Source organism: Pristis pectinata, chromosome 7, assembly GCF_009764475.1.
Source record: "Pristis pectinata isolate sPriPec2 chromosome 7, sPriPec2.1.pri, whole genome shotgun sequence".
NCBI classification, from domain to species: domain Eukaryota; kingdom Metazoa; phylum Chordata; class Chondrichthyes; order Rhinopristiformes; family Pristidae; genus Pristis; species Pristis pectinata.
The window spans coordinates 102,563,409-102,577,940 of NC_067411.1; the positions used below are offsets into that span (position 1 = coordinate 102,563,409).

A 14,532-nucleotide genomic window follows, 5' to 3' on the forward strand; every position below is an offset into this window, starting at 1 on the left:
GTACTCGCTGGAGTTTAGAAGGATGGGGGGAGGGGGGGATCTCATTGAAACCTACCAACTATTGAAAGCTTGGATAGAATGGATGGGGAGAGGATGTTTCTAGTAGTTGGAGAGTCTGGGACCAGAGGGCACAGCCTCAGAATAGAAGGACGTCCCTTTAGAACAGAGATGAGGAGGAATTTCTTTAGCCAGAGGGTAGTGAATCTGTGGAATTCATTGCCACAGATCGTTGTGGACGCCAAGTTACTGGGTACATTTAAAGCAGAGGTTGATAGGTTCTTGACTAGTAAGGGCGTCAAAGGTTATGGGAAGAAGGCAGAAGAGTGGGGTTGAGAGGGAAAAATGAATCAGCCATGATGGAATGGCGGAACAGACTCGATGGCCTAATTCTGCTCCTATGTCTTATGATATCTCCAGTCTCAGTGCTGTGAATGTTGACCTGGGGAAGGACGCTGACATTGATTAGCTTATCCTGCCAATGATATCTTTCCAGTGTAGGGAGTGAAGCTGTGATACTTGCTGACGACAGATCATTCAGAATTGGAGAAGGGGTGGTGAAGATCTGGCAAGGAATAGGGATGGAAGGTGCAATGGGTCACTTGAAGGAGAAGAGCCATTCATGTTCATATTTCACACTTGAATTAGTTTCCAAAATAGACTCCTGATACAAAAACAACAGTAATTTCACAAAGCCTCCAAAGGATCCCAGAGGAAGAAGCCATTTAGAAAATGCAGCTAATGAAATATCCCAGTAAAGACTGCAAGTAATGTATTTTGGCTACAAAGTATGACCTGGTGGGCATAATAGGCTATTCTTATGCTGTGTCTTCGGTGTAATGCTGTTCTATTCCTGAAAGGCATTGGCTTTGTTGTATTTGCATGTTTCAAACTAAAACTAATCCTTCCAGCACCAGCAGTAAGGAGTTAAAGAACAATGTTAATAGAATTCACCATAGGCACCTTTGGGAGAACAGTTTTGGAGGAATAATATACATTTAAGTTCTGTTTGTTTGCTTTTGCAAATTGTTACAGAATGAGGTGGATACTTTTCATCTATCTAATTAATCATTTTCTCTAACAATATCGGCTACCATACTATCTCCAAGCAAAATTTGCATACCCAAGGAGGAATGGAAAGCTGGTGTTGGTTTCATTACTGATCCTTCTCTGGGTTTTTTCAGCAGCAACGGAGCATGCCTTCAGAGTTGAGCAACCTGTCCTTGAATTCTGGTCTTTTTTTTGGGACCCAATTTGGCAATAGCGGGCATGCAGAGTATGTCTTCACATTCTGAGAAAGTCCCTTGTTCAATATGTTCAGATTTCTGGTCTGCAGAATAGCAGGTTCAACATTGTCTCCTTTTATATAGCTGGCATATCTGCTTGGGAATATCTGAAGTGTTGACTTTTGTCATCTATTTTTTAGATGTCATTTTGAGATTGACCTAAAGGCAAGATCTGTCACCAGTTTGTGGCTCTGAAGACTACCACAACAGCATACATACTGTTTTGTATTTGTTGGATCTATCCTTTATGAATAAAGTTTATTTTTGAAATGCAAACCCATGCACTTTAAATCATGGTGGTAATGCTTGTGGTGTCAATCAGTCATATCAGTGGATGAGACACCTGAAAGCACATCACCCTTAATGAAGTATTTTTGAAATGCAATCTCAGTTGTTATAATGTGGAAAATGTGATGGCCAGTTTGCACACGGTAAAATTTTGCCAAACAGCAATGTGATAATGAGCATTCAGGGATAAATAAAGGGACTAGGAAGAATTCCCAAGTATTTGGTGAAATCGTGAAGTGGGAGTTTTTGTTCCTGTCTCAGAGGATAGATGGATATTGATCCAAAGCACGGTGAGTGTCCATCTCTGGTTTTAAACTACAGATTGCTGAGATCTGTTTCCAAATAGAGAGAGAACCAAATTTGTTTATTACCAGACCATAATTTTTGCATCTTAAAGGGAATGGCCAGCCTTTCTTGCCTATGCCAACTTTGATCGAGTTATCTAATTAGTTCCAGGCTCCGATCATCTCAAGCCCTTGCATTTTCTTTCACAATAATATACTCAATTTTCTTTTGAAAATTAACTATTGAATGTTCTTCTACTGCCCTTTCAGACAATGCATTCCAGATCATAGAAACTTGTTTTTCTATTCCCCACCCTCCTTTACTCCCCCACCCCGGTTTTTTAGCCAGTAGTCATAAACAGTCCCACCAGTCAAAACTGTTCTATGTAACTATTTTGTTAATTAAAAATTCATGGTTTGTGGACTACAGTTGCATCTCCCCTAAATTGTTCTCTTTCAAAAACTCAACTCCACATGCCCCCTACCCTTGTAATCAGATTACCAAGGATTTTATTGAATGGCAGAGTAAAATCAGGAAGCTAAGTGTCACCTTCAGCTCCTGATTTGTATGTATGTTCATCTCTCCTCATGATTAAATTCCTGTATCCTTGCCACCATTCCAGTAAATCTCCTTTATACCCTGTGCAGGACCGTGACATCTAGTCCAGATTGTGGTGCCCAAAATTCCAGCAGGAATGTAACCAGTGTTTTTTAAGGTCAGCCATCAATTAGTTTCTTCTGCGTGCCGTCTCCACATATAAAGCCAGGGATCATGTTGTTTAAACACGGGTCTCTTTGAAAATGATGGTACAATTTTTAACAATGTTCCCTTGTTCCTGAGCCACCATTAAATGAAATTGGTTTATTATTGTCACTTGTACCGGTCTTGCACACCGTTCATACAGATCAATTCATTACACAGTGCATTGTGGTAGTACAGGGTAAGCCAATACAGAATGCAGAATAAAGTGTTACAGTTACAGAGGAAGTGCAGTGCAGGCAGACAATAAGGTGCAAAGTCATAACAAGGTAGATTGTGAGGTCAAGAGTCCATCTTATCGCACTAGGGAATTGTTCAATAGTCTTACAACAGCGGGATAGAAGCTGTCCTTGAACCTGGTGGTACGTGCTTTGAGGATTTTGTATCTTCTGCCTGATGAGAGAGGCGATAAGAGAGAATGTCTGGGGCATGTGGCGTCTTTGATTATGCTGGCTGCTTTACCGAGGTATTGAGAAGTATAGACAGAGTCCATGGAGGGAAGGCTGGTTTCCGTGATGTGCTGAGCTGTGTCCACAACCCTCTGTGCTTTCTTGCGGTCCTGGGCAGAGCAGATGCCATACCAAGCCGTTATGCATCCAGATAGGATGCTTTCTATGCTGCATCGATAAAAGTTGGTGAGGGTTAAAGGGGACAAAGCCAAACTTCTTTTGCCTCCTGAGGAAGTAGAGGCACTGGTGAACTTTCTTGGCCGTGGCTTCTACGTCGTTGGACCAGGAGAGGCTGTTGGTGATGTGCCATTTATTTTATACTGCCCTGCCTTTCCATTGGTTTCCGTCTAAGATGCATCACTTAATTAGTCTGTTTTAATTTTCATCTGCCATGTGTCAGTCCACTTCATCGGTCTGTCTCTGGAAATCTGCCACAATTAAAATTCACTACCTTCCCAGGTGCTATTTAGCTACTTTTTAAAATTGTGCCCAAAATACACAAGGCAAAGTAATTAATATAGGGCCTGTTCTGGCTCTGACTTGGATGCTGATCACCTTTTCTGTAATTGGATAAATATAGATCTGTACATCTGGTACCTGGAGTTGCTCGGGTTACTGTCTCTCAAAATGTCAATCTCTTGCCATTTGTTATTTTGCTTTTTTCTTCATGGTTTAATTTCTTTTGGCCTTTTTTGTATCTAATTTTTTTTTTCATAATTTTAGAAGGTTTCTTGAGCACTGAGCAGTCTCTGGAAGTGTTTTTATTCTGTAGAAAGGATATCATTCCACTCCCTGCATCAGTTTGCATTTGAAGTGCAAATGGGTTGTTTAGGTGTTTTACGAGCAAAGTTTTTGAGAAACAGCAGAATTCATAGACTCAATGCTTTAAATTAAAAGGGCTGATACTGCTGCAGGACAGTGGCATTAAGTATTGTTATTTCATTTTTACTTGGATGTTAAAGATTTCCCAAAAATAAACTTCTTATTGAATGTGTTTATCTGATATTTCTTTTTGGTCAATGTCAAGTGAGCTAGTGAGGGAAAATGTAAAGTCATTCATTTTCATAGAAAAAAATAGTAACTTGGTATTTTTTAAACATTGTTTGACTTTAAAAATTGTTGGTGTTCAGTGGATCCGGATGTCCTTTTACACAAATCACTGAAAGCTAACAGGCAGGTGCAGCAAGCAATTAAGATCCTCCTGAGTCAATGCTGAAATGTTAGCAATAGCTCTAAAATTGCTCAGTCCCTATCCCATGCCATAAATGTAGAGAACCTGATTCCCAGAGCACCCTTAATCACTTTATTTCACCCAGTGTTTAGGTTCTTGATAGATTAACTTCATTTGTAAACTTTTGTTGGATGTATCTGCCATCATTGGTGCAAGTGAAGCATTTGCTTCTGAACAGAGGGAGGGGTGAGGCAGCAAAGGAATATACACCCCTGAGGCAGCACAGGCCCGTGAGCAGGTTTTAAGGATGATTTAGGGGTTTGTAGTTGGTTCTGTGCAGCTTTGTGCTACTTTTTCACTCTCAACTAGTTTCAGGTTAAGCACTGGGAAAATTCCCTGGTATTTCCTAAACAAATAACACCTAATCCTCTAATTAGGTTGTCAAAGTGGATGAGTGCACAGTAAATATGTCATGTTTTCAAAAGTTAAGTCGTATTAACAATTATTGTTTTCTTTGGAGAATAACATTACATCTTGTGTAGAAAAGTAAATGGCACTCTGCTTAATAGAGATTATTATTTCAGGAATTAGTTTCTCATTTACCAGTCCTTAAAATGAAATTTCTGGGGCTCCATTAATGTAGAAAAATGCCAAAGTGCTTCCTGGACATATCTAGAAAATGTGAGCAGAGCAGAGGAGAAAGTTTAACCAGGTTACTAAAGTGGAGAACTGTTTGGGAAGCCAATGACATTACGGGAAGGGTTCCAAGGCTGAGATGTGAAGGCATGGATGTCAATGGTGAAATGAAAGGTGTGAGGCACACAAATTGATGAAAATGACAAACTTTTGTATAGTGCTGTTAACATGGCAAAAATGTCCCAAAGTGCTTCACAGGAATAACATTAAGCAAAAAGATACCCAGTGCACAAGGAAGTATTATAGCAAATGAGTGAAAGATTGGTTAAAGGTAAGTTTTAAAGAGTGTTGTAAAGGAGTGGAGGTAGAGTGTTTCAAACAGTTAGAAGATTTGGCCTTGATTCCTGAATGACTGGCTGTCAGCGGCAGAGCAATTTAGACTCTTGTATGTGCACAATAAAACCCCTCGATTGTAAAAGGACCCATAAACTTACCATATCTTGGGAGCCACTTCTCAATGCAAATTCCTGTCATGAAATTCATCATCACTTCCTGTGCACCTGCGCAGCCTTTGGCCATCTGAAGAAAAGTGTTTGAAGATCAAGACCTCACCCAGCAGAAATCTCATGATGTACTCTGCAGCAGTTATCTCTGCCTGCCTTTAGGCTTCTGAAACACAAAGGATGCCTCAAAGAATTAGAGAAATACAGCTTATACTATCTCTGCAAAAATCTTCCGGACCTATTGGCAGAGTACATAATTTTCGTAGTTAATTTCAGGATCTGGTGACACTGGCATGGCCTGTATTATTGTCCTTTACCCGACTAGCTGTCTTGACAGCATTTGGGAGTCAACCACAAAGGTGAGTCTGGAGGAACTCAGACCATATCGGGTTTAAAAAAAAGCCAGAGTTTGCAATAATTTGATACACTCAGTGATTATACCTGGTAACCTCTAGTCTGATGCTAAATGGACAGAGTTTGCGGCAACAAAAGGTCACCAGATGGATGGAAGAAATTGCCTCTGAGAAAAGTGTACCGCCCCCACCAACTTGTGGGAATCCTTGTGCTGTGACTGGCTCAAAATGGAGAAGGAGCCTTTGGGATAGCCCAGAGAACGTTGAGTCCCTATGTCATGAATGCACATAAATCTAGTATAAACGACCCAAATGTTCCCAAATGACCTATCTGAACAACCCCTCTTGCCCCACCTGTAGAAGAGTCTGCATATCCCAGGTTGGCCTCACCAGTTACCAAAGAACCCACAGAAACTAGAGAGGAGGCAAGTCCTCCTCAATCCTGAGGGGCTGTCTAAGAATAAGAAATTCTTTTTCCTAATTGGATTATGGTTATTCTTGTGCAAATTGATGAGGCTATAAAAAATTACCTGGGTAGACAGTAGGAGTCAGAATGGTAAAAGTTGTGACTGAAGGAAAGGGCCAAGCTTGAACTGATGACCATGATTTTGGGCAGGAACTAGTGGAATGTAAGCTTGGAAAGTTGCATCAGTGATTGCATCCTTGGCCCTCTGACCCTGTCAAATTTATTTTTCTATCCAAGCATATTGCAGCCTACAGGACTCAATGCAAAATTCTCCAATTTTAGCTCACTTTTTCTTTCTGTTTGTATGAGAACTGCCCATTTTTGCCTGCTGGCCTTTTTCTTTTGCCTTAATTTCTGTGGTCTGACCTGCTGGCAGGTCCCAGGTGGCTAGCCTATACAATATTCCACTGAATATACAACAGTAGAATCATTGCACCGGCAAAGGAACAATCTGGGTTTAACTGCCCCTAAACTGCTGCATTATTTCACTCGATCAGAGAAATTCCCATCACCATCTGCCATCTTCTCTGCTCCTAGACTAATTAGTTTCTCCCTTTCTTAGTTCTGATGAATGGTCCCACTCCTTTTACTCTTAGCATAGATGCTGCCTGACCTGTTGAGGTTTTCAAGCATTTTCTTTTTTCCTTCTGATTTCCAGCATCTTCAGTTTTGTTTTGATAACCCTTCTTTTCATTTGATTTTTGTGCATTTCTCCCTGGCCACTCTGCCCTTGTCCTGTCCATCGTTAAAACCAACGCTGCAGCTATCTAAGACTAAAACTGTGGTGTTTCCTCTACCCTTCTGTGTGTCTTGCAGATTTGTGCACTCAAACTTTGATTTTGGCACATCGGTTTGTCTTTTATGAACATCGTTCTTTGAACATTGTTAAATGTTAAAGTGCTTTATAAATTCAAATTTACAAAGGCAGCCACCATTATAAATGTGGACATTGGTGTAATCTCTATTATAAATACCTAAGAGTGTATAACTTTGTAGAATTGTCGAATTCTCCTTTAGAGGATGACTAGAGTGAGGGTAGGACCACTCAGGGATAAAGAGGAAAACATGCGCCTGGAGGCGGAGGAAGTAGGGGAGGTCCTTGGTGAATACTTTGCTTCAGTGTTCACCAGGGAGAGTGACTTTGAATGTGAGGTCAGCGTAGAACAGGCTAATGTGCCGGAGCATGTCGAGGTTAAGAAAGAGGTCGTGTTGGAGCTTCTGAAAAACATTGGGATAGATAAGTGTCCGGGGCCAGACAGGATATACCCCAGGTTACTACGGGAGACGAGGGAAGAGAGGGGCGTTGACGATGGTATTTGCGTCCTCCCTGGCCACAGGAGTGGTACCAGAGGATTGGAAGATGGCAAATGTTGTTCCCTAGTTCAAGAAAGGTAATAAGGATAATCCTGGGAATTATTGACCAGTGAGTCTTGTGTCAGTGGTGGGCAAGCTATTGGAGAGGATTCTTAGGGACAGGATTTATGAGCATTTAGAGAAGCATATTTTTATTAGGGATAGTCAGCATGGCTTTGTGAGGGGCAGGTCATGCCTCAAGAGCCTAATTGGGTTTTTTGAGGAGGTGACAAAACAAATAGATGAAGGTAGAATGGTGGATGTGGTGTATATGGACTTTAGTAAGGCGTTTGACAGGGTTCCCTATGGTGGCTCAATCCAGAAAGTCATGAGGCATGGGATCCATGGAGACTTGGCTGTGTGGATTTGGAATTGGCTTGTCCACAGAAGGCAGAAGGTAGCAGTAGGTGGAGCGTATTCTGCCTGGAAGTCGGTGACCAGTGGTGTTCAGCAGGGATCTGTTCTGGGACCCCTGCTCTTTGTGATTTTCATAAATGACTTGGACGAGGAAGTGGGGGGGGGGGTGGCTTAGTAAGTTTGCAGATGACACAAAGGTTGGAGGGGTTGTGGATATTGTAGAAGGTTGTTGTAGGTTACAATGGGATATAGACAGGATGCAGAGTTGAGCGGAGAAGTGGCAGATGGAGCTCATTCTGGAAGTGTGAAGTGATACACTTTGGAAGATCAAACATGAAGGCGGAGTACAAGGTTAATGGCAGGATTCTGAGCAGTGTGGAGCTACAGAGGGATTTGGGCTCCAAGTCCATGGATCCCTCAAAGTTGCTGCACAAGTTGATAGGGTGGTTAAGAAGGCATATGGTGTGCTGGCCTTCATTAATTGGGGGATTGAGTTCAAGAGCCGCGAGGTAATGTTACAGTTCTGTAGTTCTGGTTAGACCACACGGAGTATTGTGTTCAGTTCTGGTCGCCTCATTATAGGAAGGATGTGGAAGCTTTAGAGAGGGTGCAGAGGAGATTTACCAGGATGTTGCCTGGATTGGAGAGCATGTCTTATGAGGATAGGTTGAGTGAGCTAGGGCTTTTCTCTTTGGAGAGAAGGAGGATGAGAGGTGACTTGATAGAGGTGTACAAGATGATAAGAGGCATAGATCGAGTGGACTGTCAGAGACTTTTTCCCAGGGCGACAATGGCTAACACCAGGGGACATAATTTTAAGGTGATTGGAGGAAGGTATAAGGGGTAAGTATTTTTTTTACACAGAGTGGTGGGTGCGTGGAATACACTGCCGGCAGAGGTAGTGGGGACAGATACATTAGGGACATTTAAAAGACTCTTAGATAGATACTGTATATGAATGATAGAGAAATGGAGGGGGGTGATGTGGGAGGGAAGGGTTAGATGGATCTTAGAGCAGGATAAAATGTCGGCACAACATTGTGGGCTGAAGGGCCTGTACTGTGCTGTAGTGTTCTATGTTCTATCTCCCCTCATTCTTTTGCGTTCCAGGGAACAAAGTACTAACCTATTCAGCCTTTCCCTCTGGTACCTTGCTTGGGCACTGCAGAATATGGGTGATGAGTTGCAGGCATCAGTCACACCTTTCCAAATAGTTTAAGACAACTAACTCTCCAACTGCTTAAACATTGAAGAAAACAAGTTGTTGTGATAAAAGACCATTGTCCTGAAATGATAACTTTTACTGTCTCCCTAATACTGTCTGACCTGAGTATTTCCAGCATTCTTTTTTCAGATTTTTAGCCTCTGCAGTCTCTTGCCTTATAAATATTTTATATCAACCATATTGTGAAGATTTTAGTGAACATATGACACCAAAACTTGCATTGGGTTTCTGAATCTAATTTTCTAATTCTTTGAGATTAAATAAAAATAGCCAGTGATGTGTGTTTAAGAATAAATAGTCTTTATCACCTATATAGAAAGTGTGTGACTTCCCTTTGACGATTTCAACAATGCCTTGACTCAGATCAGGAGCTGATTTGTGACCGTATTGTGGATAAGTGGATAAGGAAGATGATTTCTGTATATTCTTTCATGAGGTTTTGACATAACTAAAATTGCCTTCGCTTATTCAAATCACCAAATAAAGGCTTAAAGCCATGTTGACCACTGGAAGCAACCTGGATTGATTGTGATTTGGAAAATGGTCAAAATTGGTGTTATTTTGAAGTGTGGTGTTAATTGTATATGGTGGCACAGTAGCAATCTTTGCAACAATGCTTTTGATAACGAATGACTAGTCAGTTTAACTTGAGGGAATTTGGAATGAGGAAGTACTGAGAAAGTCTGTCTTTGTGACTGACCATCTAAACTCCAGGCTTAAAATGAGATTTGCATTATTTACGTATGGAACCACATAGAATGCAGGGTAAGTAACGGGAAAAAAACAGACAATATTGGAGAACCCTGCAGGTCAGGCAGCATCTGTGAGGAGAAACAGAGTTAATGTTTCAGTTCATTGGGAAACAGGAGCTGGGTTAGGATCGTTGCTCAGAAAGGTGTGCGTATGTGAGTGAGTGAATTGGTTAGGATGCCCCAGGAACTCCACAGACCCTCAGCTCCAAGGAAATTCCAGTAAAGCTTCCAGTTTACAAGTCTAGTGCTGGCTTTGCAACTGCTCTTGACATTGATCAACGTAATGTAACGAGGTCCAGTTGTATTACATTAGGAATAACCATTGTCCCTTTATGCTGCTTCTGGGTACTGAACATTTTATAGATGATGTGTGGAAGGATATTTAAAATAAGAAAAATATACTTTGTATCTCTGAAATAAAAATAGAAATTGTTGGAAGTAACTCAGCAGGCCAAGCACTGTTTGTAGAGAAAGAAACAGCTGACATTTCAGGTTAATAGCCTTTCATTAGAACTGGTAAAGTTAAAGGCAGTTTTCTCATGATTCTGGGAAAAAGAGTAAGCAAAACAAATTAATTTATGTGATTAGGTGAAAGGCAGGAGAGAGAAATTTATACAGTGGGCGTAATATAGAACAAAGTCACACATTGGCTTAGTGCTCTTATGTTGCTTTTCTGTTAACAACTTCCTTGCCAGTTTTATAGCATTGTAAAACTGAACGGTCATAGAGAGATACAGCATTGTAGTGGGTGCATGCACTGCTGTAAAGGCACAAAATAAAAATGTTACAGATAACGTGATATAATCTTAAAAGTTTAAATGATTCACAACCTTTTAGGTGGTTTCATGAGTTTTTTTCATTTTTGGTGAATTGGTTTTTTATTGTCGCATGTGCTGAGGTACAGTGTAAAAAAACTTGTCTTGCATACCGTTTATACAGATCAATTCATTACAACAGTGCATTGAGGTAGTACAGGGTAAAACAATACAGAATGCAGAATAAAGTGTTACAGAGAAAGTGCAAGACAGGCAGACAATAAGGTGCAAAGTCATAACAAGGTAGATTGTGAGGTCAAGAGTCCATTTTATTGTACTAGGAAATTGTTCAATAATCATAACAGCAGGATAGAAACTGTCCTTGAGCCTGGTAGTATATGCTTTCAGGCTTTTTGTATCTTTTGCCCGATGGGAGGAGGGAGAAGAGGGAATGACCTGGGTGGGTGGGGTCTTTGATTATGCTGGCTGCTTTACCGAGGTAGCGAGAAGTGTAGACAGGGCCCATGGAAGGAACGCTTGTTTCTGTTTGCCATCACACTTTTGTTCTAATTCTTGATGTTTCTTATACCTTAGATATATTTCTCTCTAATTTATTGCTTTTGATTTTTTGGTTCTGCTCAGGTCAAGAAGTAAGATGGAGTCTGTCTCCCTTCGGAGGCGAGGTTGTGTCCCAGCCGAGGAGGGCAGTGCTGCAGGGCCGTTAGTCCTTCGAGTGAATGGAGCTTTCCACGATGGTAAAGGCAGCATCTTTTAGAGAATTTTAAAGCATCAGAATGAGAGCCAAAGCAGCACCTGTCCAAAAGTTTCATTAATATTTTATTTCATTTTGTAGTTCTCAGCTTTAGATACAAGTGTAAGCACAAGTCAGTTTGCAAGTAAATGCCAGTAAGATACCACCATGAATGAAAAACATGATAATGCTGGAGGAACTCAGCAGGCCAGGCAGCATCCGTGGAGAAAAGCAGATGGTCAACGTTTCGGGTCAGGACCCTTCTTCAGGATGGAAGATAGGAAAAGGGAAAACCCAATATATAGGAGGGAAAAGCAGAGCAGTGATAGGTGGACAAAAGAGGGGAGGCGGGGTGGGCACAGGGTGGTGATAGATGCAGGTAAGAGTTAATGATTGGCAGGTGTGGCAGAGGAGGGGAGAGCAGATCCACTAGGGGTTGGGTCAAAGGTAAGAAGACAGAGGGGGATAAAAGTCTAGGAAAGGGAAGAAGAGAAGAAGCATAGTGGGGGGGGGGGGGGTGTGTGGGGAAGGAGGGTGGGGATTACCTAAAGTGGGAGAATTCAATGTTCATGCCGTTAGGCTGCAAGGTCCCAAGACAGAAAATGAGGCGCTGTTCCTCCAGTTTGCGCTTGGAATTCTCCTGACAGTGGAGGAGGCCGAGGACTGACATATCAGTGATAGTGTGGGAGGGGGAGTTGGTGACTGGCAACCGGAAGATGCAGATCGCGGTTACGGACGGAGCGCAGGTGTTCTGCGAAAAGTCACCTAGTCTGCGTTTGGCCTCACCAATGTAGAGGAGGCCACACTTGGAGCACTGAATGCAGTAGATGATATTAAGGGAGGTGCAGGTAAATCTCTGTCTCACCTGAAAGGACTGTTTGGGTCCCTTGATGGAAGTGGTGTAGGGGCACCTATGGCGGGGGCAGTGGAAAGTTCCTGGGGTGGGGGGAGTGAACGAGGAAGTCACAGAGAGAGTGGTCCCTGCAAAAGGCAGAAAGGGGTGGGGAGGGGAAGATGTGCTTGGTGGTGGGGTCCCGTTGGAGATGGCGGAAGTGGCGGGGAACGATGTGTTGGATACGTGGGCTGGTGGGATGAAATGTGAAGACAAGGGGGACCCTATCCCTGTCAGGTCTGGGAAGGGTGGGGGTGAGAGCAGAGGTGCAGGAAATAGCAGAGATACGGGTGTGAGCTCTCTTGACCACAGTCAGGGGGAAGTCCTGGTTAGAAAAGAAGTTGGACATCTAGGATGTCCTGGAGTGGAAAACCTCATCATGGGAGCAGATGCACCGGAGGCGGAGAAATTGAGAAAAAGGGATAGCGTCCTTGCAAGAGACAGGGTGGGAGGAGCTGTAATCGAGGTAGCTGTGGGTGTCAGTGGGTTTGTGGAGGATGTCGGTGGATAATGAATCTCCTGAGATGGAGATGGAAAGATCAAGGAAGGAGAGAGAGGTGTCAGAGATAGTCCAAGTGAATTGAAGAGCTGGGTGAAAATTAGTGGCAAAATTTATGAAACTGTGGAGTTCTGCACGGGTACAAGAGGTGGCACCATTGCAGTCGTCGATATAGCGGAGAAAGAGTTGAGGAATGGGGCCGGAGTAGGCGTGGAACAGAGACTGTTCAATGTAGCTAGCGAAGAGGCAGGCATAGCTGGGGCCCATGCGAGTGCCCATGGCTGCACCCTTGGTCTGTAGAAAGTGAGAGGAATCAAAAGTTGTTAAGGGTGAGGACAAGTTTAGCCAGGCAGAGGAGAGTGTTAGTGGAAGGGGACTGGTTCTGTCTCTGGTCAAGAAAAAAGCGGAGGGCGCTGAGGCCGTCATATAGGGACAGGACGTCCATGGTGAAGATGAGGTAGTGCAAGATACCACCATGCCCAATCCCTCTCAGTAAAAGGAAATTCTTGAGTCAGAATCTATAACTTCTTAAAGATGAATTGAAAAGTTAGAAACCTTTGGTTAACATTTATATGAACAGATGTCACAAAGATGTAAACATGAAGTAAATTAAACTACCAGTATTCTGTTAAAATCTAATATAGGATTTTCAAATCCATGTTTTTTCCTGATTTTCTTGAATCTTTTATTTTCCACAGTGCTGAACAAGACCAGGCAAATAAATGCAGCTAATTTATTTTTAGTTGTTTCATTAAATAAATATTGTATTGCACTTACACCTTCCTTCCTTTGGACTGTCCTCCAGCAATTAAGAACTGAAGCTGGCATTAGAACCAGAGTCTTCACAGAGAAATCTAAAAGCCTGTTTCTGAAACCAAATAATGAAAAATATAAAAACATAGTCATGAGCAGTCATTGAAAAAGTTGTTTGAATAATTTTAGTAGATAACAATAGTAATAACGTTTCGGCACAGACTAGAAGGGTTGAATGGCCTGTTTTATGTGCTGTATTGTTCTATGGTTCTATAACTTGCAATGAAATACTGCATTCAAAATGGGCGGCACAGTAGTGTAGTGGTTAGCGTAACGCTATTACAGCACCAGCGATCGGGGTTCAATTCCTGCTGCTGTCTGTAAGGAGTTTGTACGTTCTCCCCGTGACTGCCTGGGTTTCCTCTGGGTGCTCTGGTTTCCTCCCACATTCCAAAGACGTACAGGTTAGTAGGTTAACAGGGGTGTCATTGGGCGGCACGGGCTCGTTGGGCCGGAAGGGCCTGTTACCATGCTGGATAAATAAAGTTTTAAAAGATAAAGTTTTAAACATCAAAAGTATACCCATGGCTTCAAGGGGGAAAAGAGTTGGGGAGAATAAATTGAATAAATGCATTGTGGAGTGAGAATTTAGAGTGTTAACCACATTTGTGATTGGATTTGAGAAGATTTTTGAAGTATATTAAGAGGTAGAGAAGCTGATGGCTTTGGGGGAAAGCAATTTAGAGATCATGGCTGATACAGTTTAAAACTCTGCTGATAATGGATGGGGAGGTAAGGTGATAAAAGGCAGGAGGCCATTACAGAGATATGATGAGGCAAAGATACAAGAGGATCTGACGATGGGCTTTGAAGTTCAATGCACGGTAACTGAGGCATGGAAACTGGGTTATGGAAATTGGAGGCCGGCAGGGAAAACTTCAGAGAAATCAAATTCGGATTTGCTTAGAGAAGTATAAATAAGTTTGTGGGTATCAGGTAGGG

The 14,532-nt window shown here is 42.2% G+C and overlaps 1 protein-coding gene across 1 annotated transcript in view; it reads left to right on the forward strand.

Moving 5' to 3' along the window:
• The window catches only part of LOC127572866 (xanthine dehydrogenase/oxidase-like), a 123,245-nt gene that overhangs the window by 13,431 nt on the left and 95,282 nt on the right, over positions 1 to 14,532 (forward strand). The window contains exon 2 of the mRNA XM_052020560.1: positions 11,278 to 11,390. Within this exon, the coding sequence (XP_051876520.1) occupies positions 11,291 to 11,390 (100 nt within the window). The 5' untranslated portion in view covers positions 11,278 to 11,290. The remainder of the gene's footprint in view (positions 1 to 11,277; positions 11,391 to 14,532) is intronic.